Source organism: Paramisgurnus dabryanus, chromosome 22 (assembly GCF_030506205.2).
Source record: "Paramisgurnus dabryanus chromosome 22, PD_genome_1.1, whole genome shotgun sequence".
NCBI lineage: Eukaryota > Metazoa > Chordata > Actinopteri > Cypriniformes > Cobitidae > Paramisgurnus > Paramisgurnus dabryanus.
Genome location: NC_133358.1, coordinates 29041725 through 29056216, shown reverse-complemented (window position 1 = coordinate 29056216; position 14492 = coordinate 29041725). Strand labels below are relative to the sequence as shown.

Here is a 14492-nt window from a genome sequence, read left to right as displayed (position 1 = left end):
AATAGGTGATTGAAATTTGGCTCCCCTTGTGATGTCATTTTTTGAGCTAAAGCTTCACATATGTACTCTAGGGACCCCAAATATTTATGTTACATCTTAATTAAAAGTCTTGTGAAATGTCCCATTTAAGACACAAGCATGCATGCTTTAGTTAGGCCATGGTCACATTTATATGGGTCATTCATTGGCAGTGTAGATAAACATGTTGGGGTTGATAATATGGATAGTTCAATCTTGATTGTGTTTTTTTATTCTGCTCTGCTCACAGGAAGAATCCGTAGCAACTAAACTACAACTAGAAAACAGACTTGAGGTCAGCATGGGCAAGATCACAGTTTTGTTCAGACCGCAAACCCAGTGACAGTGGAATGAAAAGTAGTAGTATGTAAGCAAAGACCACTGGTGTCCAAAAAAACTCATGTCACAGGACTTTTCAAGACCTGCATTCAGTTTGGAAAGCCAGTGCTGGAATACACAACCATATCATCTGGCAACCTCAACCGGCTTCAGTGGAAATGTGCAAACAGACACCTCATGTGGCTTTTCCCCAACATAACATAAACACATTTATGTCTAGATTTTGTAAAGTGGAATGAAAAATAAAGGTTTACTTTGATGTTTGCTAGTACCCAGCAAGCAATTTTGCGGCTAATAGACGTCTAGTAGCCGTCTAAACACCCCCCTGACGTCTAGGCTAAAACAAGGCTAATTTTGGGCTGTCAGTGAAAATCTAGTAGACGTCTATCATAGCCCAAGAATAGACTAGTCATCAAATAGACGGCTATTAAACGTCTACATATATACGTCTAATAGACGGTGAATGTGGGTCTAGGCTAAAACAAGGCTAATTTTGGGCTGTCAGTGAAAATCTAGTAGACGTCTATCATAGCCCAAGAATAGACTAGCCGTTAAATAGACGGCTATTAAACGACTACACGTGTGTGTCTAATAAACAACAAAAGAATGGCTAAATAATTATTTTTAATCCATTAAAAAAGGTTCTCATAAACATGCAATCATGCAATTTATTACAAAAATATTGTTAATACAAAGAAAATTCAGATAAGACAAAATGAAGAAAAACTACTTTTAACAAAAAGAATAAAAACAGTAACAAAATAAAAGCATAAAGAACAAAATACAATTTTAAAAATGAAATAAACATCTAAACATTAACAAACTATCTTCAGTTCACTTCAACTTATTAATTGTACTAATTTTTATCCCCCCCCCCCCCCGTGCTCCCTGGTGACTGTTTGAAATGCCCCCATTGCATCCTTCACGTCCAGTTCTGTTGCTTCTGGGAAGTTGTTCAACACATCATCTGCCAAATATGAAAAGAATGCATGAGACAAGTATTTTTGCTTTATGTTAAATGTGATAGTCATTCTCTTTTGAAAAAGTTATATATAAATATTGACAGGCAACAGTAATCATACCGTTCTCATTACTACAAACAGAAGTGCATGTTTCTCTGCGTGTGTTTAATGACATTTTGGAACTAGCAAAAGAGGTTTAAAGGCAGGGTATCTGATTTTGATCCAGAGAAACATTTTAGTTGGTTGAAAGTCTCCTCAAGTCTTGATAGCAATCACTATGTTAAGTGGTCTAAATGTGTATTTTTATATATTTGTGTCATCTGTAAAAGGCGTAAAAAAAAACGTTCAACATATCATTGAACCCAGACCAAATGCAATATTTGGACATGGGTATGGGCCAGTTACCGGTTTCAAGGTATACCGAGATTTTCAGAGTCAAGGTTTTAAAAGGTTTTCTGTGATACGGTTTTCAATGTATGAACTGTGTTTACACAAAGTGAATTAAATCATGTAATTGAATTCATGTTTACATTTACAATTGAAAGAATATTATCATTTAAAGGCTTTATTTTTACCTGGCATAAACATTGTTTGTTGCTTAAAAATAAAATGTATTGTGTCCAGTTGAAAAGTTGATATTTTAATACGCAGACATTTGAAAATAACACATTTTAGTGTCACAATGGCAATACCGCAACACCGTGGTATTTTTGCTTACGGTTATCATACTGCCAGAATCTCATTCCGGCCCATAATTGTACGCATTAAATTTTTGCCCCTCTTCTGTGAACGTGTTTTGCATGCCACTTCACAACCTGTTCACGCTCTATAAAAATAGGGAGAATCAAATAAACCTTCCTGCTGAATTGACACAGGAGCTACAAAAACGAAATACATTTTGAAACAACAAAAAACATCTGGATGAGCAAAGAGCAAAAACCCAAATTAACATTGGTAACTTCACTGCTTTTCTGCAAGATGGAAACAGCTACAGGTCTGAAAGGGTCGTTGCAGTGTTTCTTTTGGAAAGGTAGGTATACAGTGTGATTCTATTTTGATGGATTCAGATTGTATTTTAATGAAACGTGTTGCTTATGTAGTTTGTGTTCCTTTACGAATTAGTGTAATGATATTTATCTTTTCAAATTTCTAAACGTGCTGTATGTATTTTGGATTAAAACAGTTGTTTATGTTGGTTATTTTGGTTATGTTATTCACTTTGTCAGTCTTACTGGTTAATGAGATAGGAGTGTGCTTCTGGTTGGTGCGTGTAGGCTAAAGTTAGTATTTTTCAAAATCAAATACCCTGCCCTTTAAGATGCCAAGCATAAAATATTCACAATACAATCTTATTGACATAAAACCTGTCAAATGTCTAAAAATGTGAAACACCATTCAGCCTAAAACTACATACAAACACACTTACCTTTAATAACTGAGAAGTGATGTTTTTTCAAATGCTTGCTTCTGCAGTGGACCACCACCATTCATGTTGAACTTTGAAATTAATGAATTTTAGTGAACTCTAAAATAGAAAAGACAATGTCGTTAACAGTTGCAGACTGAAATATTTTCTGATTTTTTGTGACCACGTGAAAGACTGTGTTGACACCACAATGTCTGATTAATATTGCATGTTTAGAGAATTTACCTGTCCAGCATTCTTCCGGCACGGTCCCAGATAGCAATTACATTTGGCCCGGATCCGTTTTAAGCCCCTTGCCTCCGTTTCTATCTCAGAGACGTTTTCTGATTGTGAACCAGATCCGTGCCAGATAGAGGTTTCAGCTTAAACATCAGTTCAGTATTTATATCATTTTACAGATCTGGCCCAGATCACTTTTCCCAAAGATAACCGAAAGACATTAGCTGTGTCTGACACTGATTTGGTCCAGATCTGCAATTCGAATCTGAGCCGATACTGATGATCAGGCGGTGCTGAATCAGCGCTGGATCGGCGCTGGTACATATCCGCAACAACCCCTAATAACAGACCAGAAACGGCTTCGGCCCGTTGTGCGTTTGGACCCAGGAACGAGTCCGGCTGTATCGTTTTGCGGTTGCGGTCCTGTTCCGTTACAGTGTCCAGTGGCTATCTGGGGTCTCTCAAGTTTCTCCCTCCAGTTTCGCACAGCTTTGACACCTGAATAGCACATGCCTATGTCAGTAATTGTACAGTATTGTATGCTTGTAAGCAACACAGTAATAACTTAGCTAAGTTACTGCTGTTACTAAAAAGCAGCCTACAAATCACTCATGTTGATCTTCAGTGTAACGTTACATAGACTCATTTACCTCCACTATTTTATTACATTGCAGGTTGTACTGTTTAGGTTTTATAAAACATGGGTTACTTACTACGTTATACTGTTAAGTTACCCGCAAGAATGTCGCGATTCCAACAACAAATAAAGTAAATCAATTTTAAACACATGTAAAATAAAATAATAAAAACACTTACAAGACCAAACGAGTGTGGTAGATTGCTTTCCTCGTGGCTGCTCGCTGATGTTGTTGCTTTTCAAACAGCGGAAATCTTTCTCGTGAGATTTGGCCCCGTGTTTGTGTACTGCTGCCATCTAGCGGTTCGGAGTTGTAACTGGATTTTGTTTATCTTTGAAATACGGTCAAATAATGAATGTTATGCGTGACAGCAGATATTCAGATAAGATAAATAAAACCAAACATCTTAATTTCACTGGTGTCTTTGCATGCCTGATGAAATATCATAAATCTTGCAAGTTATTTTGGCAAAAACTAAATTTTATTAAATTCAAGGTTATTTTGGGCTAAACATGGTTTGTTCGTAGTTGGTCTATTTATGAGCTAAATAGTGGCTATGTACGATGGTGCATAAAACACTTTAAAGAAATGGAACAAACCTTGTAATCGCTGTTAACTTTTGCTTACAATGAAATACCATACATCTCACAAGTTATTTTGGCAAAACCACATGTAATTAAATTAATGGTTATTTCTGAGCTAAACGTGGGTTATTCGTAGTCGGTCTATTTGTAAGCTAAATAGTGGCTAGTACAGACGGTGTATAAAACACTTTAAAGAAATGAAACAAAATACCTTAATCGCTTTGAACTTTGTTTACATGATTAAATATCATACATCTCACAAATCATTTTGGCAAAACAACATGTAATTAAATTAATGGTTATTTCTGGGCTAAACGTGGGTTATTCGTAGTCGGTCTATTTGTAAGCTAAATAGTGGCTAAGTACAGATGGTGCATAAAACACTTTAAAGAAATGAAACAAAATACCTTAATTGCTTTGAACTTTGTTTACATTATTAAATATCATACATCTCACAAATCATTTTGGCAAAACAACATGTAATTAAATTCATGGTTATTTCTGGGCTAAACGTGGTTTATTCGTAGTCGGTCTATTTATGAGCTAAATTGTGACTACGTACAGACGATGCATGAAACACTTTAAATAAATGAAAAGAAATACCTTGTAATCGCTGTTAACTTTGCTTACATGATAAAATAGCATCCATCTCACAAATTATTTTTTTTATTCCAAACCACATGTAACCAAATTAAAGTTTAATTGGGCTAGAAGTGGGCTAGGCACAGCCCGGCTATATCGGGTCTATACTGAAACGAGACGTTGAAATGACGGCTATTGCTTGCTGGGTAGTTTACAAGTCTAGTTTTGGTAAGTGCAGGTCGTAGGGGGTGTGTTGAAATGTTTCTCATTCGTAAAATGCTTTGTACTGCGCGTTGCTCAATTACCTATTAACTATAGCCTACAGATATGTCTTTTTTTAAGTAATGAAATGAAATGGAAAACCGTTTTGGAATATTGTGATATATATTTTTTTTTACAAATGACTTATCTGTGAGTGATTAGCAAATGGCAATGTGACCCAACTTCAAACAGTACGTTTTCAGAGGATGAATTTATGTCCAACTCTACCTTTATTTATTTCAGAAGTCGTTTCACTTGGATATGTCACCATGTGGAAGATAAGACAATTTATACTTCAGTTTCATGGGAACTTTAAGCAGAATGAAGGTGACTGTACAGTATGGTAAACATGTTTTAAATGGGTCCGATTGTCCAAATTCACTTTTTATAATGTGTTGGAACAGTAATATGGCACACAAACCAAAATAGCATGGGTACATATGTAGCAAAAGCCAAAAATACATTATGGGGTGGTTTCGCGGACAGGGATTATCTTAAACCAGGACTAGGTCTTTGTTGAATTAGGAAATATAACTAGTTTTAACAAACATGCCTTACTAAAAACATTACTTGTGTGCATTTTGAGGCATAACAAAAGGGCACTGATGTATTTTAAGATATGTCGGTGCAAGTTTTTTTCTGTTTGGACAGCTCTTACATTTATTTTAGTCTAGGACTAGTCTAATCCCTGTCCGGGAAACCGCCCCTATATAGGTCAAAATAATAGATATTTTTATGCCACAAATCACTGGGATATTAAAGGAATATGCCGATTTTTGGGATTTTAGCTCCATACGGCAAATTGTTTTATTTTTAAATATATTTCAAAATATACAAAAATGGCCAAAAAATATATTTGCTGAAATATACTTTGAATATGTTTTCAAAAAAAATATTTCACTGATATATTTTTTGGCTAATTTTTTTATATTTTAAAATATATTTTAAACTTTACAGTATATGATTTTAAAGCCTTAAAAAATATATTTATCCCCCCATATATTTCAATCCAAGAAAATATATTCACGTCACATTGGAAGAAAAACTTTGTTACGAACTTGTAAACCTACAGTTTTAAAAATGTTAAAATTAAATATATTTTCAACTTCAAAAATATATTTTCTAAAATTAACTTGTATTTAGCATATATGTAAAAAATATTTATGGGATGTAAAATTTGAAATCTATTTGTTTGCCCTTGAAATACATTTTTAAATATATATTGATATATGAAGGTTAAAAACTAAATATATTTCCACATTTAAAAATATATTTAATTGAGCATAATATTTAAGTATAGCATATATTTAAAATAAATTTTTGGCAGGATAAATTTTTTCTTTTTTTTTTTTTGCTGTATGGGCTTATTCACCATAACTATTTGAAAATCTGGAATCTGTGAGTACAAGAAAAATATCTGAATTTTGATCAAATCGCCTTTAAAGTTGTCTAAATGACGTCATTAGCAGCTGCGTCTACTCACAAAATAAAGTTTTGTTATGTTTATGGTGGGAAATGTACAAAATATCTTCATGGAACATGATCTTTAACACAGCAACACATCGACTTTTTGGACTTATTTACCATATCTCTCACAGTTAGATAAGTCCATACCCTGTACATCTCTGTGCGTCCTGTAACTCTGTCTGACGTACCCACAGTTAGCTAGCCTAGCTTAGCACAGAGACAGAAAGTATATGGCTCCAGCTAGCATACTGCTCCCAATAAGTGACAAAATAACGCCAGCATTTTAGTATTTAGCATACATGTTGTGATTTATATAGTCACAGCGTGTACAAATAACAAGGTCATATGAGACACAGTGAACCACATACTGGGAACTATATTCTCATAAGGGTAAGCACTGCTACTTGGGCGGAGTGATTTGCTCGCAGCACCTGAGTAGCGCCGTGGTGAGGAGGAGCAGTGACGAGAGTTCGCTCGGAGTTGTAGTAATACAGTCAGCAATTGCTAGATAATAAATGCATTACAATGGGTGTTTACTGTATCGTAAAGAGCTGCAACAATAAACAAGGGAGACCAGGTAATACTATGATGTTTCATAGAATTCCGACCAAAAACGTTGACCTGATGAATCAGTGGCTACTTGCTCTGGATATAGATCTAAACACACCCGTAGCCACTATCAAGGGACATCGTGTTTGCTCCGAACATTTCACGGAGGACGACTATTTTCTAAAAATGCAATTTGCCACACGGACAATGAAACATGTGCTGAAGGATACGGCCATCCCATCATTAATAGTACAGACAGGACAAAGTCGATCACTTGCGGTAAGTGTTCCGTTATGTTTTAAGATAACTAGCCTAACAGTGCCATAAGCTAGATAATGACACTATTACATAAATAGGATGGCCATTACTATTGCAGTTGTTCCTGGGATCTACTACCTAGTCACGTTGGTTTTGTAACAACAAAGTTGCTTCGCTTTCTGAGATTATAGTTCCCAATACGGTTAAAAAGTGTCTCTATATGACCTTGTTATTTGTACACACTGTTAATAAACAAACCACAACATATACATAGGAAAATGTTGGCGTTATTTTGTCACTTATTGGCAGCAGTATGCTAGCTGGAGCCATTTACTTCCAGTCTGTCTGCTAAGCTAGGCTAGCTGTGGGTGCTACTGAGTAAGCACGGAGATCAAAATAGTGTAAAAGCAGCAAGATCTATCCAAAACATTTGACACTTTTACAAAATAATAGCAAGATTGTTTTCAAATCTGTTTTTAAGAAAAATAAATTATTTAATTTAATTAAGACATAATTAAAAGTGTATTCTGTGTTTTTAGTTTTATGGCAAACGAATTATTAAAACAAACTCTCTTTTTAATTATGCTAATTTTGTCATTAAATCTGTCTATAAACAAAAAGTTGATTAAATGGTTGTGTTATTAGAAGGATGAATGTTTTATGAACTTTTATAATAAAACTGACCCGAGTTTACATACACTCACTGGTCATTTGTGATCAACTCCCCCTAGTGGTGAATCATCGGATTTTCGAAACGGTTATGACGTAATGAAGCCACGTTTGCTAAAATCACGTGACTTTGGTCATTTTGAAACAAGCTCCGAAACCAATGATCCGAAACAAAAGATTCGTAAATGTTTCGAAGCCTCATGAAGCGTGCTTCGAACATGCCCATCACTAGGATACGGTGAGTAAGTGGAGAAGGAGGTCTCTGCAGAACAAAATGAGGCGTTTCCCAATTTTGTGGCATCATCAAACTGCCCTGCGTTCCAGTTCGTTTTTTTATAACCTTCCCTCGCTAACTTCCCTCAGTCTCGTTCACTCGGATGTACGTCATTGCTAATGTTGTACGAGTGCCCACTACTGCTGAAACACTTGGTGTAGGTTCAAATGTATCGCCCTAAGCCCTTGATCACATGGAAAGTGGCGACCGCCCCCTCCATGTGCAAAGCGCGAGTTGCTGATGTGACGTCACAATCGTGATGCATTGTGGGATATGGAGCTGCCTTAAGTGTACATATAAAGTAGACTTGCTCCCTCGGCCAAAATCGAGGGAGCGAGGGTCTGTCCATACAAACTTCCCTCGTCCACTTGACAAAGTGGAACGCACTTAAAAATGGTGACCCCCAAGTGGAAGTGTTTAGGGAAGTTTGCGAGTGCGTGTCTAAAACTGGAGTGGAACGCACCCCTGAAATAGGTGTTTTTCCACCTCTTTGTCTGATTGGCTCAAATTGAGGAGGCGATTCCCAAATGCATTTATTTTTTTTATTTTTTTTGAGAAGGTCTCTGCAGAACAAAATGAGGCGTTTTCAGGGCTTCCGTATTTTTTTTAATGGATGGTTAAAAATGTCTAATCCCCATCTGAAAACACCGCAAAATAGAGAAACGACCCTTTTTTGTTTCGCAGAGACTTATACTTTGAATAAGTCCCAAAAAGTTGGCGTGTTCCTTTAAGTAAAGATCATGTTCAATGAAGATATTTTGTACATTTCCCACCATAAATATATCAAAACTTTATTTTGTGAGTGGATGCTACTGCTAATGACTAGTTTAAAGGCGAATTTTTTTAATAAAAATTCTGATTTTTTGTACTCTCAGATTCCAGATTTTCAAATAGTTATCTCAGCCAAATATTGTCCTATCCTAACAAACCATACATCAATGAAATTCATATTCATCCAGCTTTCAGATAATGTATAAATCTTTAAAAAAAGACCCTTATGACTGTTTTTGTGATCCGGGGCCAATCCCAACATAACACCAACTGTGACGTTACAGTCGTGATTTACCCGCCCACTTTCTATGTCAGCCGGACGTGAACGGCCGAATTATCGGAAGTTCTGCAGGTATTGTAAATAAGCAAGCGATAACAATAGCGAAAATGGCAGATCACGGATATAGATGTTATGTTCCAGGCTGTGCAGGGAATGTGTGCACTTTTCATACCCTTCCCATGGAAAGGCAGTGTCAACAGGCATGGTTGATGTTCATCTATAACAAGATACCGCGACAGTTCAACAATAAGTTGTTAGTTTGCTCTGCCCATTTCACTATTGACAGCTTCTCGAACCTGGGACAATATCAAGCAGGTTTCGCTCAGCGTTTGATACTGAAGAAGAGGGCAATACCGACTATATTGCCATCACAACAACCCCTACCGCAATCCGTAAGTAGTGATTGTATCCACTTTTATTGACAGTTGAAGCCATTTCGGTTTACTTTGTGAGCTAAACACATTACCAATAATTTACCTTTACCTGTTAACCTTAGCGTACTACCAAACTATAACTAAGTAAGTAGTATGAAGACCTATTTGTGAGAGAAGGCAACCTCAATTCGCGGATTCGCGGCAGATTGCTTCCTCTCTTTATTCCAGTCTGAGAGGGTTGGGGCTAGTAGGAATACAGCAACTGCTAAAATATCGCCGGATAATCGCTTGTTTTATCCCAATCCTACCCTAACCCCAACGTTTCACCGTATTTAGGCCGTAGCTGTATCACATCTAGCCAAACCCCCGATGAGCGTTTGAATCCGGAAACGGTGTCGTGTGACGTCAGACGTAACAGTCGGATAGCGACAACAATGCCTCCTAACATTCGGCTTAAGCATTCTCGTTGTTTTGTTATCGGATGTAAAAATGAACATAGGAGTATTCATTTACTCCCAACATCCGAGGAACTGAGGACGCAGTGGATTACTTTTATTTTTAAAGGCAATGTGCCTCAAATTATACCCAGATTCGTTTTTGTCTGCGCCAATCATTTCACATCAGACTGCTTTGTGAACGAGGGGCAATACAATGCGGGCTTTGCTAAAAAGTTGCTAATCAGGGATGGCTCTGTACCAACTATTCGTGATCCAGCTTTAGTTCCGGGAGGAGTAAGTATCACGTTATTATTATTATTATTATTTAATGATTTTTTTAGCAAATCGCCACTCGGTCGATGTGCCTGTTGTTAGCCAGTTACAAAACGGTGCTAAAGCTATTGTCCTAGAGACCAGTAGTTACCCCTCACATTAATACAATGTCGTTGTAGTGGTTATCTAACGTTTTGAACGCATTTGTGCGCGTGTGTTGTTTTGCACAAACGTTATCACAATATTTACCGTTAATGTACATGTCTGTGTTGCTCACCCACAGTTGCAAATAGGCTGGGAAAACTCGACATGTAAGTTAACGTTACAAATAACCATTAAGATGTCCTGGTTCATTTTCAGATGTGTTTCTTCTACTCGAGTCTCTCTTTTATCTGGGTCTGACTCTTTGATTTATTTAAATTAATGGCTGGATTGCTCCTATATACGCTAAGTTAAGTAACAGCGGGAGGTGAAGCCTCCCGCCATTGAGCGGCCATATTGCTACGCCTAACCAAGAGGGGGCGCCATTTACTTGGCGTGATTTTTTTTGTCGCGTACTAGGGCAAACAACTTTTGTGATTAGTTGCAAGTTACACTAACTACTACAGTTGGCTTAAAGTGATGTTAAAGTGTGAAAATGCAATGCTTGTAAGTTCTTTTGCACTTTTTTATTAGATAATTTATTGTACTAAACAAGAGCTGTCAAACGCATTAAATCGCATACAAAATAAAAGTTTTCATTTGCATAATATATGTGTATGGGCTGTGTGTAATTATTATTATGTATAAATGTATACATTTAAGAAAAAATTATTTATATAGATTTTTTTTAAATTGATATATAATATAACATATATAAATAAATATATATTTACATATAATTTTTTTCTTAAATATATACATAATAATTACACACACACATGCACACAAAAACTTTTATTGTGTACATGATTAATCGTTTGACAGCCCTATACTAAACTTGTGCTCAGACTGAACTTTATTGTTTTTCTTTAATATATGATTTAGCATTATTTAAAAATATATGACGATTTTGTTTCTAAATTATGGTTTTGTGATTTTTTTTTTGTCCTCTGTTATAGATCAAGGATAATTCGTTTTTGGTGATCTCTGGACAGTTATCTGGTATCAAGTCAATGACACTTCAAACCCCAGAAGGGATCCAAGCGAAAAACGAAAGTGACAGGCAGCAAGCAAAAACAACAATCGACATCGGCGCAGCTTTTCCGCTGTGGCAAGCATTCCGAGAAAAAAATGGATTTAGGACTGACACAGAACTGGCTTTTTACTTACTAAAGAGGTGAGGATTGTTGCCAGGTTAACATAAATGTTAGATTAGTTGACATTAGAGATTAAAATCAATGGGGACAATGTGCAAACGGGAATGTGAATTTCTGCAAAAGTAATGCACTCTGATGGGACTCAAAAATCTTTGCTTCATTACATACAGTGTGTCTACAATTAACTATCTCTCATTCATTTAGGGTGCGTGGTGAAGAACTTTCAGCTCGGAGTAAAAAAAGAAGATTGGAGACGTTAACTGATGTGCTTGCACTACAAAAAGTGGTACGAGAGAAAGAAACCTTTACATGTTTAACTTTCAAATGGTTTTTACTGCAGATTTATCATTCTCATCAAACTGTCAGCAGTTTTCCAATACAACATACTCATAGCTTTATGTTCAATATATGGATTTTAGGAACGTGAGAAAAATTCATCTCAGTCCAGCCAGGACCATCAGTCCACAGATAAAGATGACGACGCGGAGATGGCAGAGATCTGCTATGAAGTTCCTTTTCCATCTCAGACAGTAAGTCATCACATAGAGGCTGTTTACACTTGGCATTAACATGCGTTTTCGTCGATCGGATCACAAGTGGACGACGTTAATGCCAGGTGTAAACGGTGTTCAGAACGTTTTGAGCTCGTCCACTTTCGACCACTTTCAACCACATCCAGAGGTAGTCGAAACAACTTTTGATCGGATCGCTTTGGAGTTGCGGAACCACATATGCGTTCGAACAGCCACACGCGACCGCCTTCTCTCCGCCCATTTATCTAATCTGAGGTATTAAACACAAGTTTTACGTCTTTTTTTGACTTCTGGTGTGAACATACGGTAAACAGCGCTATTTTTAGCCTTTCATTGATACAACTAAAAAAGCGTGTAAACTCTGAAAGCGTGTGAAAGTTGCGCGATCCTATTTCATCAATTGCGCTGAAAATTCAGAGAAAGCTCCAACATATACACGTACAAAACACTGTGAAGCATGTATACTTGCTAAACAAGCAGTGGACTCCGACATAATATAGTTTGCGTCCATGTAAACTCATAATTACTCCCGCTCGCGTTTGAATGACAGCAGAGAGACTCGCCCACCGTCTCACAGACCACCCCCTCACAGTATTCAGGACAGATGCGGTCGAAAGTGGACAAAAGAGACGGATTTAAATACCAGGTGTAAACGTAATGTGTCTCTCTCGTCCACTTGTGATCCGATCGATGAAAACACATCTTAATACCAAGTGTGAACAGCCCCATACAGTCTCAACCTTATACTGGTTGTCCAGTTATTACACCTCCCGCTATTCGAGGTATAAACCTGAACTTAAACTATTGCACAATCAAAGCTAAAGAAACTTTGAAATTTAAAATCTTACATTGTTTACACCTTTATATAAAATTGAGTTTGCATAGTGTTGAAACACTCTGTCCAAAATGAAAACATTTAAACCAAATCTACACCCTTGATATGAGTTGACATGACTTGATCTATAGTGATGCTAAGTTGCAGCGTTGCTCACCCAACAATTACACTCTTTATCGAAACTTCTTATGATTCATAACATGTCAATGTTTTTTGCCATGTAGGATGAATCGGCACAGACTGAATTAGAGTCAGAAGACCAGATGTTGGAGGACGGGCTAGGATTTGAAGACCAGATAATATCAGAAGTCCAGATAAAGTCGGAAGACCAACTGGAAGAAGATGTCTCCAATGATTCTGTTGCTCCAGCATTAGACAGTGAAGATATTGATTCAGCATTAGACAGTGAAGATATTGATCCACAGATTTCAACTTCACCTACTAAAAAAGAAATAAAAGTAAGTTCAGTTTCTCCTTCTATGCCTTTTATGTGGTCTCAAACTCAAGTTAGCTGGAGCTAACTACCCAAATGACCATCACCACTGGAAAGATATAAATACATGTTTGGTTCAGATGTTACTATGAATTCACTCTCTTCGAGTGGACTTTATAAGTGTATTAATGTAGGGAATCATGTCACTGATTCTGTTCTTCCTCATAGAAAGAACCAGCAGAGACTGAAGGACCACCGGAAAACAGACTTGAAGTCGGCGTGAATTCAGATGCTACGTCGGACAAAATCTGTCACAGTTTTGTTCAGACTGCAAACCCAGTGGCAGTAAAAGAAGAACACACAGAAGAGCCGCTGGTGTCTAAAAAAACTCATTTAACAGGACTGTTCAGGACATGAATTTAATGTGACGAGCCAGTGCAGGAATATACAGCCGTATAATCTGGGAACCTCAACCAACTTCTGTGGAAATGTTCAAAGGGACACTGCATGTGATGTGTCTTTTTCCCAAAAGCATCCCGGCACAGACAGCTAGTTTTTATAAAGTGGAGTATCCTTTATAGTCGCAATGAAAAAGTCAGCCTACCTTTTTTCATTTCAGAAGCCTTTTTACTTGATGTTCATCACCACGGGAATCGCTACTTTTGTTTCATGGCGAATTTAAATAAATGTTTACTTTGATATAACACTTATCAGTTGAAATGTGCAAACATAATAGACATGTATGTCTAGATTTTGTAAAGTGGGATGAAAAATAAAGGCTTACTTTGATGTAACATGTTTTTGCTTGTCACTGGTGGTACTAGTAAGAATATTGTGAAAGCCTGTTAAAATTATGAAAATAGTAACCAAGTACAGAGATGGATGGCTGTTTTTAAGAGGAGTTATTGATACTTTGATGTGCAGTGAGCATCAGAAGTAAAAATTAAATTTAATTTTGTAATTAAAATCTGGTATGGGTAGCTGCAGATCGTAGGGGGAGTGTCAAAATGTT

General features: G+C 36.8%; 1 protein-coding gene and 1 long non-coding RNA gene across 4 annotated transcripts; one reads left to right on the top strand and one right to left on the bottom strand.

Annotated features, from left to right (window-relative positions):
- Positions 1 to 1246: 1246 nt before the first annotated feature.
- On the bottom strand, positions 1247 to 4025 carry LOC135740385 (uncharacterized). The gene is made up of 4 exons (XR_010529178.2): positions 3781 to 4025; positions 2971 to 3462; positions 2746 to 2844; positions 1247 to 1324 (listed from the first exon to the last, which is right to left on the bottom strand). It is a non-coding gene; the product is annotated as an uncharacterized lncRNA (long non-coding RNA).
- Positions 4026 to 6934: 2909 nt separating this feature from the next.
- On the top strand, positions 6935 to 14279 carry LOC135740382 (uncharacterized). Of its 3 annotated transcripts, none has more exons than XM_065258704.1 (6): positions 6935 to 7324; positions 11482 to 11699; positions 11884 to 11965; positions 12099 to 12209; positions 13272 to 13505; positions 13709 to 14279. In XM_065258704.1, the coding sequence occupies exons 1-6, from the start codon at positions 7022 to 7024 to the stop codon at positions 13895 to 13897; spliced, it is 1137 nt and encodes a 378-aa protein (XP_065114776.1). In that variant the 5' UTR covers positions 6935 to 7021; the 3' UTR covers positions 13898 to 14279. The 3 variants fall into 3 exon arrangements, with proteins under 3 accessions (XP_065114776.1, XP_065114777.1, XP_065114778.1); XM_065258705.1 differs by lacking the exon at positions 6935 to 7324 and adding an exon at positions 9342 to 9689; XM_065258706.2 differs by lacking the exon at positions 6935 to 7324 and adding an exon at positions 10056 to 10402.
- The last annotated feature ends 213 nt before the right edge of the window (positions 14280 to 14492 follow it).